The sequence below is a fragment of the Monodelphis domestica genome, chromosome 7 (genome assembly GCF_027887165.1).
Source record: "Monodelphis domestica isolate mMonDom1 chromosome 7, mMonDom1.pri, whole genome shotgun sequence".
NCBI classification, from domain to species: Eukaryota; Metazoa; Chordata; class Mammalia; order Didelphimorphia; family Didelphidae; genus Monodelphis; species Monodelphis domestica.
Window position 1 is genome coordinate 231341986 of NC_077233.1, and position 20194 is coordinate 231362179.

At 36.1% G+C, this 20194-nt stretch overlaps 1 protein-coding gene across 2 annotated transcripts in view; it reads left to right on the forward strand.

Moving 5' to 3' along the window:
• PDILT (protein disulfide isomerase like, testis expressed) overlaps positions 1–17163 on the forward strand; it is a 64315-nt gene extending 47152 nt beyond the window's left edge. For both annotated transcript variants that reach the window (XM_007498190.3, XM_056806563.1), the window contains 7 exons: positions 619–729; positions 809–934; positions 2803–3000; positions 6958–7078; positions 9376–9554; positions 11592–11678; positions 16957–17163. In XM_007498190.3, the coding sequence (XP_007498252.2) occupies positions 619–729; positions 809–934; positions 2803–3000; positions 6958–7078; positions 9376–9554; positions 11592–11678; positions 16957–17037 (903 nt within the window). In that variant the 3' untranslated portion in view covers positions 17038–17163. The remainder of the gene's footprint in view (positions 1–618; positions 730–808; positions 935–2802; positions 3001–6957; positions 7079–9375; positions 9555–11591; positions 11679–16956) is intronic.
• The last annotated feature ends 3031 nt before the right edge of the window (positions 17164–20194 follow it).

Here is a 20194-nt window from a genome sequence, read left to right on the forward strand (position 1 = left end):
GTATATTGGTTCCAAGGCAGAAAAGTGGTAAGGTCTAGGTAGTGGGAGTTAGGTTCCTAGGGTTATTCATCTAGGAAGTGTCTGAGGTCAGATGTGAACCAAGGACCTCCTGCATTTAGGCTTGGCTCTTAATCTCCTGAGCTATTTAGCTGCCCCATCCTCCCCACCTCTTAAACCTCAAAGCAACCTTGGGAAGTCCATAAGTTAGTTTTCCCTCCCTCCAAATAGAAATACTTATAACCAATGTTTCTTAACCTGAAGTCCACTGATCCTAGTCTATCCCAGGTAGATTTCAGATTTCAGATTTCAGGGGGAGGCAGTCCATGAACTTGGATGGGGAAAAATTTACATTCTTATTTTTATTAACTTTTGGGCTTCTTTGTAATCTTAGGTATTTTATTTTATGCATTTAAAAACATCATTCGAGAAGGGATCCACAGGCTTTACCAGATTGCCCAAAGGGTTTGGACCACTAAAAATATATATAAGGTTAAGAACCCCTTATCTAAACTATTTAAGGCCATCAACTATATATCAGTCAATGAATAGTTGTTGTAATCCTGCTATTTGTAGCCTGTATAGACATTGCCCTAAAATATTTTTCTTCTTTGGTTCAAGGGGAAAATTGTGCATTTTGAAGAATGTGAAGAAGACAGTCATATCTTGAGGGACCTCAGTAAAATAGTCAAATTCTTCACCATGGACTTGGTTATAGAGTACAATATAGAGGTCAGTGGGTCAGATGGGTAACTTGATGAAAGAAGAAAGTTGTTGGTCCCTGGTTGACCCTTTTCTTTTGATATTTCAGACCATGGACCAGATTTATGATATGCACATTAGGAATCACATCCTGCTCTTCATCTCTAAGAACTCTACAGAATTTGATGCCTTAGTTAAAATTTTTGAGTTGGCTGCTCTGGAGTTCAAGAACAAGGTCTGTGGAAGGGATTCTTTCTTTCTGTTTGTTTATCTGAAAGGGGAAACAAAGGCCCAAAGTCAAGCATGAGCTGCATTGGGGGAGCTTCTTCATCCATCCCAACCTATCTCTTTACAGAGAAATACATCAGTTCACTAGCGGCTGCTCTTTTATGAGTAAGACAAAGAGTTACTTGTTTCTATGAGTATCCAAGGTATTTTGGACTCAAAAGAGGTCCTCATTTTCATTTACATTTGGTCGACATCATTTTTATTCAAAATAAAAAAATACAAAACCTATATCTCTTACCTCCCAGACTTCCCCTACCCACCCACCCAATTCTTCCTTTCCTTAACTCATTTCTTTGCTATTTGTGTTCCTTTTTTGGGGGGGGATATATTTGTTTTTTCTTTCTCCTTCTAGACCTAGTTGGTTTAGCCTAGCCTGAATGATGACAAATAATACAAGTATTATTGTTGTAATTCTATAGATGTGAAACTGAAGTTTTTAGAGATTAAAAGACTTTTTGAGGGGTGAAAGGAAAGAGAGCATCTGGGTCTCCTTATCTTACTCAGGCCAGAAGGTCAGGGCCATGAAGAATCGCCCCCCCCCCCATTATTGTTCAGCTATTCAGTGTGGAAGCTTTAATCTCCATTCCTAAACTGGACCGGTTCACCCCTCCTAAGACAGCCTTGGTGGCCTTTCACTCCCAGGGCCTCATTGTATTATTGTGGGACTCAGTAGAGTTATCTGCTCTGCTTTAGCCCTACTGTAGCTCAAAACACTCAGACTCAAATAATTTACCAGTTTCAACCTCCTCAAGAGCGGAGTTACTGGAATGTACCATCATGCCAGGCAAAAAACTTGTTTAAAATAATATATCCCGTAGGTTGGGAGCTAGGGCTGAGAGCCGGGTCTCTTTAGCAGAGGTAGAACCAGGCTGTGCCAATGCAGGTAAGGGCATGGGGATTTTGCACTTGCACTCCTTTGGCTAATGCCTGGCAAAGAGGAGAAAAGATACTGTGGCATAGAATCTACATGGAGAAGGGTTCATCAATTCTGGATTGCCTTGGGCAGTTAGGTAGTGCACTAGACAGAGAGATGAGTCTTCCCAAGGGCAAATCTGGCTAAAGAAGTTTACTAGCTGTGTGACCCTGGGCTAGTCACTTTACCCTCTGTGCCTTAGTTTGTAAAATGAGATAGAGAAGGAAATGGCAAACCATTCTAGTGTCTTTGCCAATAAAATCCCAAATGAGGTCACAAAGAGTTGGAGGTAACCTAACAATTACAACAATAAATGGATTGTGGATTATCCTCCTGTTGAATTAGGCATGGTAAAATGTTTTATCCTGTTCTTTCTAGCAAGCTACTGAGATGCCTCCATCCTCACTGGTTGGTGTGTGTTTAGTGGTTATGATTTCTTTTTAGCATATCCATAATTGGAACTTTTTCAACTCTTGGCAAAGGGAGACAGGGCTGGGCAGGAAACACAATGCTCACCTGGGAGGAAACGGTTCGATTCTCTGTTTTGGTTTATCTGTGTCTTCCAACAGTAAGAATAACTGAGAATTAGTTCAGACAGAGGTTCAGACACCGTACTCGCCAAACCAGATTAAAATATAATTGGGAAATATTTTAATAAACAAAAATACAATAAATCATAGATAATATTATATTTTAAAACAATGTCCCTATGTGGTCTGCAGTAATCCTTATGTTTGGGTTAGTGCTCCCAGCTTGGATTTGAATTGGGCCCCATGGGGTAATACAACCTGGGAAACGAAATGAAGCGTGACCTGCTCATGCAATAACTGATCTAGCAAAGCTCTTCCACTTTGGCAAAGAATTCAGAGAGAATTTTTTGTTTTGTTTTCATTTTTTGGCAGCTCATCTTTCTCATTGTGAATACAGATGAAATTCACAACATCCATGTTTTAGAATATTTCCAGATCGCTTCCTGGGACATTCCTAGTGTCCGAATCCTAAACCTGACTAAAAGCATGAAATACCAAATGCCTGCTGATGAGATAACCTTCAAAAACTTGAAAAACTTCTGTAAGGACTTCTTGGATGGCCTGGCAAAGGTTTGGATTTTGTTCTGTTTTGCTTTCATGGCAGGGGATGAGTGAGTGTGTATATATAGATACACATATGTACTATATAGTATAATATGGAATATATTATATTTCATAATATATCAGTCTATAATTTATATTATATAATAATATAATTTTATGTTAAATGTATAATATATTATGTATTATATAATAATATATGATGTATTATATTATTTGCTAATAATATATTACATACATATGCATATATTGCATATAAATATAATACATTTTAGTATACTATATTATATATATTATACAATTATAATCAATTATAATCAGTTATATTTATAACATAATTATATGCCAAATGTAATTTGTAATGTTTATATTATATATTATGTATTATATTGTCATGTGATACTAAGTTATATTATGTTATGTTATGTTATGTTATGTTATGTTATGTTATGTTATGTTATGTTGTATTATATCATATTATATTAATTATATTATATTATGTTATATTATGTTATATCATGTCATGTCATGTCATGTTATGTTATGTTATGTTGTGATGTGATGTGATGTGATATGAAGTTATATTATATCATATTATAATGCATTAAATATATAGTAAACCTATATGATAATATAAAATAAAAATGCTAATATTATATTACATATATTACATATAAATATAATCTCTTACTTTTCTATAATTCTACTGGTCAAGATCAGCCCTATAGGTAGATACAATAGATAACATCTACACAGTAAGAACAATGCTTTTTTGGGCCAGTTTTGAGGGATGGGGAAGGAATAGGATATTGGCCTGAATTCAAAATATTCTATTTACTAGGTGATAGGAAAAATATTTGTTTTATCTGATAATTTTTTTAAAAATCAGCTTCCTTTTTGGTCAGATCTAGTTATTTCAGAAAGTGTACCATATACCTACCAAGCAAGTAGAGAGCTTCTTAACTGGCTAAGAATGAATTTAGGATGGTAAACTTATGCCTAAGCTTATTTCAGAGCACCCAGTTAGATGATTCAAGATCACACAGGTGAAGGTAAAACTAGCATCCCAACTCAGGTCCTTTTACTCTGAATTCAGGAGTCCTTCCCCAACAATAATTGCCAGCTCTTCAGAAGTCATTTGCATGTAATCAACTGATATTCTAAATACAAATAATTCTCAGTTATTCATTAAGCAAGTCCATTTAGAACTTCAAGAAACTCTAGGGTTAGGCCAATTGGATTTGTGTATACTTGAAAGTAAGAAAATTGCAACAATATTCAGAATTTTCACAGATTCAGATTGGCTTTTCATTCTAATTAGTCTATATTCATGAGACTTTTCTATATGGGACACAGGAACTCATGTTCCATCTTTACCCCTCATTCCCAAATAAAATCCCATGTTATGTGTTATGAACTAATAATACAAAAAATTATATGGTGAGTAAATTATAATCTCAGCTTTCATGAGTATGCCTCTCCTTGCTAGAGGAAATTAGGGAAAGTAGTGGCCAGGAAACGTAAAGACCTGTGTTCAAATCTAGTCTCAGGCATTTAGCAGTTGTATGACTCTGGGTATGTAATTTGTCTCTTATTTGCTCAACTGTAAAAAGGGAATAATAGTGATTTGTAAAGTGCTTAGCCCAGGGCCTGATATAAAGTAGGAGCTTCATAAATTCATGCTCCCCCCAATTTGTCCAATTATTGTTTGTTTTTGTTCAGTTGTTACAGTTATGTCTGACCCTTTGTGACCTCATTTTTTTTTTTTGGCAAAGATACTACAGTGGTTTGCCATTTCCTTTTCTAGATCATTTGATAGATGAGGAAACTAAGGCACATAGGGTTAAGTGACTTGCCCAGGGTCACACAGCTTTTAAGTGTCTGTGGCCAGATTTGAAATCAGGAAAATGAGCACTCTATCCACTGCACCACCCCGCTGACCCTTAATTTGTCCAAAGGAGTCATTTCATCTACTGTTGGTAGAAAATACTCTTGCTTTCACTTCTCCATCCTAATAAGAACATTAGTGATAATTCAGGACTTTATCAGACATTTTTAGAGGCATGGCCACTTAGAGGCAAGCATCTGCAAGGAGGCAATGGAGGTGGGTGTGCATGTGTGGGGAGGGTTGATTAAGCTGAAAAATGGCACAAAATGAGGAGGAAAAAAAAGGGCAGGCTTAAGAAAAAGAAGGGTTCTTGCCTATATAAGGAATATGTATGTGGGAGGCAGGACAAAGTCCATAAAAAAATTTGGAGATCAACTCAACAACAAAGCTGTATGGAGTGGGCACTGGCAATGTGCTTAACCAATGGTAGATGCCAATAGGAAACATATGAGAGTTTTTGTTTAAATACATACAGAATGGTTAAGGAGACAAGATCAACAATTTTTAAATCCAAGTAATCCAGGCAGCTGGGTGGCTTAGTGGTTTGAGAGCCAGGTCTAGAGATGGGAGATCCTGGGTTCCAAAATGGCCTCGGATACTTGCTAGCTGTATGACCCTGGGTAAGTCACTTAATCCCTTTTGCCTAACCCTTTCTGCTCCCCTGCCTGGGAACCAATACACAGTATTGATTCTAAAACAGAAGATAAGGAAGGGGTTTAAGAAAAATCTAAGTGATCAGTCCAAGAGGATAAGTAATAGTAACAATATATACAGAGACTGTTACTTTATTTTATTTATTTTTTTAAAAAATCCTTACATTCTATCTTAGAATAGATACTAAGTATTATTTCTTAGGCAGTTAGAACGATAAGGACTCGGCAATTGGGGTTGTGACTAGCCCAGTAGGGACAGCTGGGTCACAGTGGATTGAGATCCAGGCCTAGAGACAGAAAGTCCTGGGTTCAAATTTGGCCTCAGATGCTTCCTAGTTATGTGACCCTGGGCAAGTCACTTAACCCCCATTGCCTAATGTAAAAGTTAAAATTAAATCTCAATTATAACATTATATTTAAGAGATTTATTATTGATCATTAGAAATCAAGGAATAAAGAAGATACAAAATAAAGACCACGTGCCCATGACTGGTTAGCCATTTTTAGCCATCCCCACTCACCACCATCACTGCTCATTCCACATCAGAGAGGAGGAGCCTCCAAAGCCCATGCCCTTTATCCTCTGCCCACAGGAAGTATGTAATGACAGGAAGTTAGTGGGCTCTTGGGATATGTAGTTCTTTTTTTAGGGTAACAGATTTTCAATCATACACTAGCCCTTACCACTGCCTTGGAACCAATACATAGTATTGATTCTAAGATGGAAAGTAAGGGTTTATAAAATGACTTGCCTCCCCTACATATAAAACTGTTAAGGCTCACAAAGAGCTTTATTTAGTTCATCTCACTTAATTCTCACAATCCCAGGAGGTTAATGCTATTATTATCTCCATTTTACAAATGAAGAAATTAAAACAGAGGATATCTGAGTTGCCCAGCGTCACAAGCTAGTAATTGCATGAGGCAAGATTTGAACTCAGAACATTCTGACTCCAAATTCAGCATTCTATACACTGTACTACCTAGCTGCCCCTTGATATAATGATTTAGTTTTAAAAAACCCAATCTATTGAAATTGAAATCTAAAGGAATTTCATTCATTTCTCATTATTACTGATCACAATATTTCTGAGCGTCACTTTCCTATCAAATGAGGAGATCGGACTAGAGGGACTCCAAGGACCCTTCCAAATTAGGAATCTATGATTTGGATTTGTCTCTGCTGATCCTTTTTCATTTCTATAATCTGTGACTCCAGTTAGCTGGATAGAGTTTCTTCTGTTTCTAAATGCATAATCCCATGCCCTGTGGTCAATCATTAGGTTTGAGCCTGGGTCATATATGTCATTAGTTTTTAGTCAAAGTGGAAAAGCCCTTGCCACCCTCATTCAGGCTCCTGGGTCCAGGTATCTATGAACTTTCCTTTGCTAAAGTCTCCCTGTGCTTTGGAATTTGTCTTTTCAGCAACAATTATCCAGTGAGAATATTCCTAAAGACTGGGATACTAAACCTGTCAAGGTGCTTGTTGGAAAGAACTTCAAGGAGGTTGTCTTCAGTCATAGAAGGAATGCATTTGTAATGTTCTGTAAGTATTGCTCAGGGAGAATGAATGAATGAATGCATCAGAGTACAATGACTTCTTAGGATTATCACACATGTTATTTGGGCATTATTAAAGGCAGCTCTGTGGCTCAGTGAAAAGAGTACTGGTCCTAGAATTAGGAAGGCTCGAGTTCAAATCCAACCTTAGACACTTACTAGCTTTATGACCTTGGGCAAGTCACTTAACCAGGTTGCCTCAGTTTCCTAGACTGTAAAATGAGCTAGAGAAGGAAATAGTAAACTACTCTATTATCTTTGCCAAGAAAACTCTAAAAGGGGTCACAAAGAGTTGGATACAACTGAAAACAACTAAACAACAATACACAGTATGGATTCGAAGATGGAAGATCCAAGTGATCAGACTCTAGAGGATATAGAATAGTAAAAATACATGTAACAACAATGTAAATAGTTGTTTACATGTCATCTCCCTCACCAGACTGAGTTCTTTTGACTATTTTTGCCTTGTTTTATCCCCAGCACCTTCCCAGTGCCTGATCTATCGATGAAACCATAAAAATATAATTGTCTGAATGTTTTCCCCATGGGAACCTTGATATAATACTATTACTTTAGCTTAGCATTCAATAGTAGATGTGTCCAAGAGAGTTAATTAATGTAAATAACTGACAGAGCTGGTTTTAACATTCTTTTCTTCAAAAACATGGTCTTGTGTCTTGGATCCTGCCAGGATGCTGGTGCCAAGTTCCAGGGTGAGGATTTGAGGTATACATGTGAGGTGTCTCACCGCTCCGCCAGTCTTCTGATAACCTCAGCTTTATATACAGAACCTTGAGCTCCTCATCCTGAATCCATCTGGATCTCTGAGCCTGAAACAGGAATTGGCATTCTGAGGGGGAAAGGGGTGTTTCAAGGAGAATGCCAGTTTCTTCCTTTAAAGTCTCTATATTATAGAAGAATTTCACTGAGAATTTTACACCAAGGAAATAAAAGGTTCTTGAATACCAGAAAGTCTTTAATGGCGAGAACCATATAGTTCAAGGGTTTCTAGTGAGGAAATAGTCAAAATTTCGTAGTTAGTGGAGGAGGAAGAAATGAGAGGCATGTGGCATCGGTACTGACTGTGATAAAAGGCAGTGTGTATAGCAGATAGAGGTTTACTCTTAGAGCTCAGAAGAACTGGATTCAAATTCTGCCTCTGACAATTCCTGGCTATGTGACTTTGGGCAAGTTATTGAAGCTCTAAATGGCTCCCTGCCCTTGCCCCCCAACTACCCTCTAGAACTGTAACTAGCACAAATACAAACCAACAATGGTAGGCATCTCCTTACCCAGGAGTCCCCTAGATGGGTGAAATCACAGGTTCCATCTCTATTCTATATTTTCTTTATAAAGAATATGTAATTATCAGGAAGATAAGCCAGGACTAAGCTTAAGGGTATCATTTTGTTTGTATGAGAGTATGGGAGGGAAGAGGGAAGGGAGAGAGGGGATGAAAGAAGACTATATTATTGTTTCTCCATTTCACCAGTGGGTCAGACAAGATCCAAGTGATGAAATAATGGAAATCCATAGCCTTTCCCATGGAACATTGTGGGCTCCCTCTAATCACTTCCATACTTAATAGAAGTCTCAAGTTGTTAGAATGTTCATTTGGCTCTGCTGAAAGTCATGGTAATGACAAAAAACAAAATCAGTGTCATTTTCTTTTAAGCAGAGCTGTGATAGAATGGGCTCCCTGGGTGGATCCATTAGGCCCTTCCCTTTCCTGAAACCAGCAGGCAAGCCTTGCTAATGCCTTGGGGGCTTGGTGTACCTCCAAGGACAAGTAAATGGAAGTTCATGGGTAATAGGAGATGGTTAAGGAATATATTGACTCAGAGGCCTTGGGTTACATCCAGGGACAGAGAAGTGGGAGAAGGAAGAGACAAAGGAGTGCTCCAAGGTGGAAAGAACAGCAGCCATTTGATTTTTTTTCACTTCAAAATTTTTCAAAACCTTAAGAAATGTCCTTGTCCACATCCCAGTAGTTTGCTGTAAAAGTATTTATATTGTGGACTAAAAACCGGACTACAGGGCAAATGGCCATTGTGGCATTTCTCATTGCTAGGAGTAGCAGTTCTTAGATAATTTCTTCTCAAAATGGAATTTTAGGACATACAAGTGTAAGAAAACTATAATTTTTAAAGAGTAGGAGTATTCAGGAAGGGAAATGTCAATGTTCTCATTCGCAATGAGAGAGGGGAATAATATGAATGTTCCAAATCTTTATTTTGTTCTTCTTTGACTATGTCTTTTCCTGTGGCCCTTGTCTTACAGATGCCCCATGGTCTTATGAGTGCAAGTCTCTGCTTCCAGTATTAGAGGAGCTAGGCAAGAAATATCAGTACCATGAATCTGTCACCATTGCAAAAATTGACGTCACAGCCAATGATATTCATCAGATGTTCCTGGAAAAATATCCGTTCTTCAAATTCTTTCCAGCTAAAACTGATTTGGTGAGAAAGTTTTCAGAGTCTTCTCTATGGTTCCATTCAAAATTTGACTCCTGTCCTTCTTGACCAATTGGGTGACAATGATCAGTGTTTTAACATTTTGATGGCTGGGGCTTGGTTGAAGAGAAGAAGTTATCTACAGACTCCCCTCCTCCTTCTCTGCCCTTCCTATGTCCTACATGGGATTTTTCTGTTAATTTGGGATGAGGAAGGGAATTTTAACCTGCTGGAGAGAGAACAATAGAGGCCAACTTCCTCTACCCATCAAAAGGCTTAAAGAGAAAGCATCTCTATACCAAGCCTCCTCCTCAACTGAAAAAGCACTGCATCACTGATTCAATTGGGGATCTAGGTCTGAATTCTCTTGCATTTCTCTATTTTGAGGAAGCTAAATAACTATGAATCAGTAATATCTATTTAATTACTTCCAGTTCCTCAGCTGGGGAAACTCCACCCTAGGTTTAGATAATTTACTCTCTCTTCAGTATACTTTTTCTGGAGTGGGTCACATCAAAACTGTCATGTATGCATCAAAACCTCCTTCTCTAGATGATCTTAAGGCTAGGAATAGAAATGCAATCTTTCAAGCACTGACTAACAGCTGGGCTAGTGGGTCTTAAAAAAAAAGTTTTTTTGTTGTTTTCCTCTTTTTCCCATCCTTCCCCTTCCCCAAGAAGACAAGAAATATGATATATATTTGACATATATTATCACATAATACATATTTCCTGTTTATCATGTTGTGAAACAAGACACATATTGCTTATACTAGAGAAAAATTCATGGAGAAAATAAAGTTAAGAATATTATGCTTTACCAACAACATGGAAATGGATTCTGATCAAGGACACATGTAATACCCAGTGGAATTGCGCATTGCTATGGGAGAGGTGGGAGGAGGGGAGGGAGGAATAGAAAATGATTTTTGTAACCAAGGAATAATGTTTGAAATTGACCAAATAAAATTTTTAAAGTGATAACTTTATTAAATAAAAAAAAGAATAACAAGAAGGGAAAATTCTTTGAAGGATCTGCGCCCTTGGCAGTTGTATGAAAGCTATTTTGATTTTCCTCAGTGGATGCAATGGAAACCCCATTTTCTTTACCCTGCTCCAAATAAGTTCAGAAATCTAGAACCTTCAGAAAGGGAAGGCAGAGTAGTACTTGATTACATTAAAATGCATGTAAAACTGGAATAAGTGGGTGCTAAAACCTTGCTTTTTGACAGCTATAATAAAGGTCACATTTTACCCTCCCCACTCCAAAAAAAAAACTGCACTCAAATGCCATTTGTTCCTTCTATGGTGGTGGATATCCTTTTTCATCAGGAGCCCCTTAGAATTGTCCTGGATCCTTTCCCTGTTGATAATAATTAAGCAATTCACAGTTGATCATCATACTTTATTGCTATTACTGTATACCCTGTTCTTCTGGTTCTTCTCACTTCATTTTGCATCATTTCATATGTTTTCCAGGTATTTTGTGATCATCTTGTGTGTCATTTCTTATTGCACGACAGTATTCCTTTGCAATCATATACCACAATTTGTTTAGCTGTGATTTTTTCAAAGCTTGAAAACTGACCAGAGTAATATGTGGCAAAGGATGGTGGTTATGTTGAATTTTAATCAGAAATATGTTGATATTTTAAAATTGTAAATAATTAGCCTTTCAAGTGATCTTTTTGGGGAAAGTTTATATCACCCATACTTCCAAAGTTATTAAAGCTTTAAATGGCAATATCATCACATCATGTGTTATTTCTTGGGCCAATGAATATATCATCTTGGTAAGAGGGAACTGGCTTTGGGATCAGATCTTGGTCCAGCTCTTTACGAGCTGTGTGACCTTGGACAAGTTGCTTAACTTTTCTCAGCTTGAGCTTCACCTTCTTTAAGTGATAGTTTTTGATGAGATGATGCTTAAAGCCCTTTCTAACTCCAAATCCCTGAGGCACTTAGGTAACATAATTTGTTTTCCTCCTTTAAGTGCAAGGGAAGACCAACCACCATCTTGTGTTTTGCCTTTCTTTCTCTCCAGGTTGTACCATATGATGGTGAATATAACCTGGATGCCTTTATTAACTTTGTGGAAAAAGAAATCAAGTCTCAAATGGAATCAGAGGAGGTAAAGGCTGTTTCTACTTATCCTTAATTATTATTCTCAACTTAGGGACAAGGTAATAAAGTGATAATTGCACACTAGGAGAGACCTCTGGTCAGTATCACGGTCTCTTCCTCTCTAGCATCAAGGACTGGCTTAGACATATTGATTATTTTAAAATAGGGGAATCTACTAAATAAAGTTCAGGATCAATTTCAATGATTGTAGGATGCTATACTTATATATATGTGTGTGTACATGCTTTAATATGTTTTTAAGCATACACACATCTACATACACACTCACAAAGGGCATCTAGATGGAACAATGGATACAGTGCTCATTCTGAGTTCAAATCTTGCCTCAGATACTTACTAGTTGTGTGACCCTGGGCAAGATATTTAACGCTGCTTCAGTTTCCTCATCTGTAAAATGAGCTGGATAAGGAAATGGCAAACTACTCCAGTGTGTTTGCCAAGAAAATCCAAATGGGATCAAGAAGAGTCATGCATTACTGAAAACAACTGAATAAACCAATTCAGGTAGTTAAAATTTCTGCCTTTTGTAATTGGACAAAGGTGTTAGGATTGAAATCATCTACTGCAGGCTCTCTGAAAGCACCTTCAGGACATCTCCAAGAGTAGAGGGCAATAGGAATGACCTGCACTTCACCCCATTTTAAAGGAATGTCTAAAGAAGATAATAATTGTCTAGATGTCATCAAAAATTTTAAGATTCTGACTGAATGCGGGTCTCTTTTTACTATTTGGAGTATGTGAATAAATCATAATTGGGAAACTAAGTCAAAGGTTTTTACATAATCACTAAGAGGATAGATTCCATGGTGCTTTGGGAAAACTTACTCAATAATTATCAATTGATAATAAATTCTTTATTCTCCTGAGACTTTTGGAGACACCTATTTTGTTCGTCAGACAATATATTGTTTTAAGTGTTCATAGATTTTTTTGGTGATGTAAGATATGCCTTTTGTATAAAATACAGAATCATGTAATTGGTTTATATTTGACAACTAGTATTGCCTTTTGGAAGAAAGGAAACTGGGATTTTTTGTATACCTTCTGCAAGTTAGCTGATTTACCAATATTTTCTCATTTAATCCTTACAGAAACCCTGGGAGGAAGTGCTATATAACATCCCCATTTTACAATTGTGGAAACTGATTTAAATGATTTACCCATTGTCATAGTTCAGGTCTGAGGCCAAATTTGAACTCAGATCTTCTTACTCTAGGTCTAGCAATCTATTCACTGAACTACCTAGATAGATGTGCCATGCCTTCTCTTAAAAAAGGGTTGTATCAGATGTGCATCTAAGAGAAAACTGGTAAAGTGCTTTGCTTGTAATTCTTGCTCTGCTTTGGAACATTTAAAGCAATTGTTAATGATTTTATCTTGTCCTACCACTGTCCATTACTGCAGAGAAGCTAAAATTTTGCCACCTCTCTTTACCTGACTCTTCTGCCCTTCATTATATTCATAGTATTCAACATTTGCATTTGGTCAACTCACATTTTGGTTGTGTTGGACCTCTGACAACCATATAGGTGACCCGAAGTCCTCTTTCTTCAGGGTTTCTGTATCTCCTTTAATTTTGTTGCTCTCAAGCTTCTGTGGTAGAGGATTAAATGAAAGAAGAATTTTAAAAAATATATTTAAATTAATTAATAAATTAATGAAAATTAATAAAAATATTTATTTTATTTGAATTTTTTTCTACCTTGACTCCTTTTATCACTTTAACTTTTTCATTTAATTTCAATTGCCAATTAAAGGAATATAGAATTTCTAATTTCTTTTGATTTCTTAGTTCCATTCATTAGTTTCCTTTTTTTTTTACTTTCTTTCAACTGGGTAAAATGACATTCATGTTTTATGCAGTATATATCAGCTAAATACTATAATCTTCTTAAGACTTTACATAGGATTTTCATAGAAAGGGATACCCTAGGGAAATGTCCACAAGTTCAGATAAAAGTGGAAGTTAGCAGGGGCAAGGAGAAGAGTCATTCCAGGCAAGAGAGCAGCTTGGATAGTTGACTGTTTAGGTGGAATTAGAAAGTATACAAACTAATAAGCAGGGTCTATGCTTTGTGAACAAGGAATAGGAATAGTTCAGTTATAGACTATTAGTGTCAATTTTAAGCCTTCTCTTTCTTTATCCCTTTTTTTCTAAGAAGGGATCAGGAAGAAAAGAAGAAAAAGTATAAAAGATGAATAATCATAATAATGAAAGTGAATGATATGGACTCACTCATAAAATATATAAGGAGAGTAGTGAAATGGAATTGAAAGACTCTGACAGTATGTTATGGTTTACAAGAGTATACCTGATGGGGGCAAGCTGGGTGGTTTAGTGGATTGAGAACCAGGCCTAGAGAGATGGGAGATCCTGTGTTCAAATCTGACCTCAGATTCTACCCCTCTGTGTGACCCTGGGCAAGTCACTTAACCCCCTTGCCTAGCCCTTACCACTCTTCTGCCTTGGAGTCAATACACAGTAGGTAAGCATTTTAAAAACGGGTTTTTTTTTAAACAGAGTATACCTGAAACATAAAAATTCATAAAGAGTTAAAATGAGAGGTTGGAACCGAATTTTTATTCTGGTATTACTCAGGTAAATTGACCAAAAAAGGAGCAGTAATCATGAACTCAGACAAACAACAGTAAAAATAGACATTGTTAATGGAAATATGCAGACAAGTCATATTATGCTTAGAGAAAGCAGTTAATGTAATAATATCAGTTCTTCATATATATGCCCCAAATGGCAAAGCATCTAAGTATTTAGGAAAAAGGTTAACTGAATTAGGGGAGAAATAGACAGCAAAACTTCAATAATCGGATACTTCAATGTGCACCTTTTAGAACAAATTTAACAAAAAGATAAATAATAAAAAAGTTAAGGATCTAAATAGAATTTTAGAAAAGGTAGACATGTTAGATTTCTGAGGATTTCTCAATGGAAATAGAAAAGAAAATGCATAGATCTTAGTTGTGCATGGCAACTTAATTGATCATTTTCTAGGACATAAAATCCTCATATACAAATGTTAGAAAAGCAGAAATATTAAACATTTGTTTTACTGACTATAACTCAATAAAGTTGTGAATAGTAAATGGCCTTTGAAGAAAAGATTAAAAGGAAAAGGGACACAAAATAATCTAACCATGTATACTTGGTGGGTAAAAGGACAAATCATAGAAGGAATTGATAACTTTATTAACTAAAATAACAAAAATATCATGTCAGAGTTTTGGGGATGCAATCAAAGCAGTCTTTAGGGGAAATGTATATCTCTAATCCTTTCAACAACAGAAAGAAAAATGTAAAAAATCAGAACTAAAAAATTAAAAACTACAAATGCCCAACCCAACATAAAAATAGGAATTTTGAAAGAGAAAAAATAAATTAAAAATTTAACAAACATAAAGTACAATAAATGGGTTAATAAATTTAGAATCTATTTTTAAAGTAGATAAGTCATTAGATAATCTCAACAGAAAAATGAAAATCAAATCACCAAGATCAAAGAGGAAAAAAATGAGAATTCATAACAGACAAAAGAGAAGTGGTCACCAATTGATGCAGTGCATGGGATGGAGATCAGGAAAGGGAGAAATGCATATCTTTAGAATTTGTAGAAATATAGACAGAGCTAGAAGAGACACCAGAAAAATATTTTAAATTATCTTTCCATCAACTCCTTCTATAAAAGTTTCCCCATAGTTGCCTTTTTAAACCCTTTCTTCTGCTAGATGGGAGCTTGGAAAGATACAGTTGCTGCAGTCTCTACTATATGATTTAGGGCACAGTTCCTGACTCAGACAACCTTGTTAAGTAAAGAGATCTAAGAATTAGGCTCCTATATATCTTTTAAAGGTACCTGTGGTTAGACTGACATCTTTGCCAGCAGTAAAGTTCAACCCCAAATGTCCTCTGTGTTGCTTTCTCACCCACCCTCCACCAACTATTTTAGCTTGTAAGGGAAAGGTTTCCTAGTTATGAATCTGAAGGTGGATCTCCAAGAATGGAGTTTTTACATAATATCTTAAGAAAGACACACTTAGATTATCATGTAATTTAAACATGTTTAAGACTGGACCCTTGAAAATCTTCAAAATTTGCTTTGATTGTCCTCCCATTTTCTAAGCTTTCTTCCAATTTCTCAGCCCTATCCCCTAGGATCATGAATTCCTCGTTGTAATGCCTTACCTGGGTTTGTCCATATGCAGGCTTAAAAATTATTTCACTGAAGCTGGAGGCAAAAGACCTGGGTTAAAGTCTTGACACTCTGCCATTTACTATTTCTGGGGCCTTGGATAAATCATCTCTCTAAGCCTTAGTTTTTCTCATTTGTCAGGTGGGGACAAAAATACCTACTATACAACTATTAAAGAGTTGTAAGGATCAGATGAAATAATATATATAAATGGCTTTGTAAAAAAGAATGACTCTTATAAACATGAGTTGGCTTACTAACTGTGTGACCCTGGGTAAGTCACCTAACCTTGTTTGCCTCCATTTCCTTATCTATAAAATGAGCTAGAGAAGGAAATGGAAAACACTCCCCATAGCACAGCCAAGGAAACATGAAGTGTCTGATATGACTGAACAACCACAAAAGGAGGAAGAGGAGGAGGAGGAGGAATAACTTGCACTAATTCTCTCAGAGGAATTTGTTCAAATTCATAATATGTGGTCTATAACTGTTAGGGATTTCATCTGTTATTATTCCTAGCTGTATTTTCATTTTAAAACACATCTTCCCAAACTAGTAATTCCTTAACCCCAAAGAATAAATACTCAAATGGTGAAATTTCAGGAAAGATGGAAGACAGAAGGGAGATATTTGAGAACAAGAGACCTAAGTTTTCAATTCATTCCTTCTAGATGTGTGTCTTATGTGAGTGTGTGAGTGAGTAAATGTGTACACTCATTTTAATGTGTCTAGGTGTGGGTGGTCATCTTAGTATTCTTGCAACAAACATGTATTCGCCATTCACCATCTTGTTTGGGTGTACCTAGAAAATGAATCATTTTCAATACATAGTTTTTAACCTTTGTGGCTGTGCTACTAGAAGGACTTTAACAATATAAGAAAAAAAAACTTTTGCAATAAGAATAAATCATTTCCTCTCTCTACCTCCTTCCTTCCTTCCTTCCTTCTATCCTTCCTTCCTTCCTTCCTTCCTTCCTTCCTTCCTGCTTTCCTTCCTTCCTGCTTTCCTTACTTCCATCTTCTCCTTTCATATCCCTAACTCCCTATCTTTTGATTTAGTGGACTTTTGAGCAAGAAGAATCTGATGAGAAAGAGGACCTTTCTATTCAAGATTGGGGGAAAATAAAGGAAGAACTGTGACTCCTTTAAGTCTAAGAAGAAAGATATGCTTCATCTGCAAATCATACAACACATAGGACTAAATCATTTTCAATAAAAATATTCTAAGGGAAAATATTAATAAAGTTCCAGAATTTTAAAAAAATCCCTGTTTGTCCTTGTCTCCTTTACAGTCAGCCTAGGAATAATTCTCCAACTTATACCAATTTCTGTTTTTCAAATTCAGGTCCATTTTCCCTGTAGAGTTACTGTAATAGAGAGCTGCCACAATCCCAGGGCCACAGCCTTTAAGGCCAAGGTAACCAAAAAGTTGAACTTTGCCTGCTGAGATAGTCTCATAATTATTTAGATATTACATGATGCTTTCTGGTGAGAATGACTTACATTTGTCACTGCTTGAACCATGGAGACACATTTATTTCATGTCCTAAAGTTGGTATATTTAGTCACCAACCTAGTCACCAACTTTATTTAGTATTAATGACACCTTTTACTGTTTGCACCATAGTTATATCACCTCCATCCATACACCACTGTATAGGATAACTAGAGGTAAAAAATGAGGTTAATACTAAGAGAAATGGGAAAAGAAACAAAATGGGTTAAATTAATATGTCATAAAAAAGCACATGGTGGAAGTGGGGGAGAACACCAATACACTGAAAGGGTAAAGAGGTTGGAGATAGGAAATACTTAATTCTTATGTGCCATATGCTGTCTACAAGAAACACACATGAGGAAGGTAGACATACATAGGGTAAAGGTAAGTGGATGAAGCAAATTCTATTGGGTATCAACTGAAAAAAAAGAAGGCAGGAGTTGCAATCATGTTATCTGACAAAGCTAAAGTAAAAGTAGATATAGTTAAAAGAAATAGGGAAGGTAATTGCATCCTGATAAAAGGCAGTATAGACAATGAGGACATATCAGTACTCAACATGTATGCACTAAATGGCATAGCATCCAAATTTCTAAAGGAGAAACTAGTGGAACTCAAGGATGAAATAGATAGAAAAACTATACTTGTGGGAGACCTGAACCTTCCTCTATTAGAACTAGGTAAATCAAACCAAAAAAATAAATAAGAAAGAAGTAAGAGAAATGAATGAAATCTTAGAAAAATTAGAGTTAGTAGATGTGTGAAGAAAAATAAATAGGGACAAAAAGGAATACATCTTTTAAGCAGCACATGGTACATTCACAAAATTTGACCATGTACTAGGGCATAAAAATATTGCAAACAAGTGCAAAAGAGCAGAAATAATAAATGCAAACTTTTCAAATCACAATGCAATAAAAATAATTATTAAGGGTACATGGAAAGGCAAATGAAAAATCAATTGGAAATTAAATAATACAATTCTTCAAAATTGATTAAAGAATAAATCATAAAAACAATTAATAATTTCATTGAAGAAGATGACAATGATGTGACATCATTTCAAAATCTATGGGATGCAGACAAAACAGTACTTAGGGTGAAATTTATATCCTTGAGTTCATATATTAACAAATTAGGGAGGGCAAAGGTCAATGAATTGGGCATGTAAATTTAAAAAAAATAGAAAGTGAACAAATTAAAAATCCCCAGATGAAAACTAAATTAGAGATCCTAAAAATTAAGGGAGAAATTAATAAAATCAAAAGTCAAAGAACTTCTGATTTAATAAATAAGACTATAAGCCAGTACTTTGAAAAAAAAACAATTAAAATAGACAAAGTACTGGTCAATCTAATAATAAAAAACAAACCAAATCAACAGTATCAAAGATGAAAAGGGAGACCTCACTTCTAATGAAGAGGAAATTAAGGCAATCATTAAAAACTATTATGCCCAATTATATGGCAACAAATATGATAATCTAGGTGATATGGATGAATATTTTCAAAAATATAAATTGCCTAGATTAACAAAAGAAGAAACAGAATACCTAAATAACTCCATATCAGAAAAAGAAATTGAACAAGCCCTCAAAGAACTCCATAAGAAAAAATTCCCAGTACCAGATGGATTCACAAATGAATTCTATCAAACATTCAAAGAACAACTAATCTCAATATTATACAAACTATTTGACAGAATTAGCAAAGAGGGAGTTCTACCAAATTCACTTAATGATACAAACATGGTACTGATTCCAAAGCCAGGCAGGTCAAAAACAGAGAAAGAAAACTATAGACCAATCTCCTTAATGAATATAGATGCAAAAATCTTAAATAGGATACTAGCAAAAAGCCTCCGGCAAGTGATCATGAGGGTTATTCATTATGATCAGGTGGGATTTACGCCAGGAATGCAAGGATGATTCAATATTAGGAAAACCATCCAGATAATTGACCCTATCAACAAATAAATCAACAAAAATCACATGATTATCTCAATAGATGCATAAAAAGCCTTTGACAAAATACAACACCCATTCCTCTTGAAAACACTAGAAAAGTATAGGAATAGAAGGGCCTTTCCTAAAAATAATAAACAGTATCTATCCAAAACCATTGGCAAACATCATCTGCAATGGGGATAAGTTAGAATCCTTCCCAATAAGATCAGGAGTGAAACAAAGATGCCCATTATCACCTCTATTATTTAACATTGTACTAGAAACACTAGCAGTAGCAATTAGAGGAGAAAAAGAAATTAATGACTACGGGAAAGAGTGGGGGAGGGCATCTACCTGGAGATTACTCTCACCCTGGAGCCTCCTAGTTAATCAAATTCATCCCAAGTCAACCCTTACAATGACTCCAGTTAGTAGACTGCTCTTTGGCCATGATTACTCCATGACAGGAAGTTTCAAACCATCTAAGGTCACTGCAAGAAAGGGCAAGCCTCTGGATGAATGGCAGAATTCTTCTTGCCTGCTAGAACTTTCGATTAAAAAGCCATAAATCTCACGATCATGTGTGAATATTCCTGGCCCCTTAGATGCTTTGGTGTGGAACTAATAGGGGGTGGAATTCATCTCATGGGGCAATTTGATGAGGAGGAGAATGAACATTCTGAGAAAAGTCAACTCCAGCTGCCAGCTATAAGTCATCATGGACAAGTCACTATGTCCTAACTTCCAGGGGCAGGTAGTTGGGTTTGGGTCCACTACATCCAATAGAAGCACAGAAACAGCCTCCAGCTCTGGAACTTGCTCAGTCTAGACAGAATGCCAGGTGGGTGCCAAAG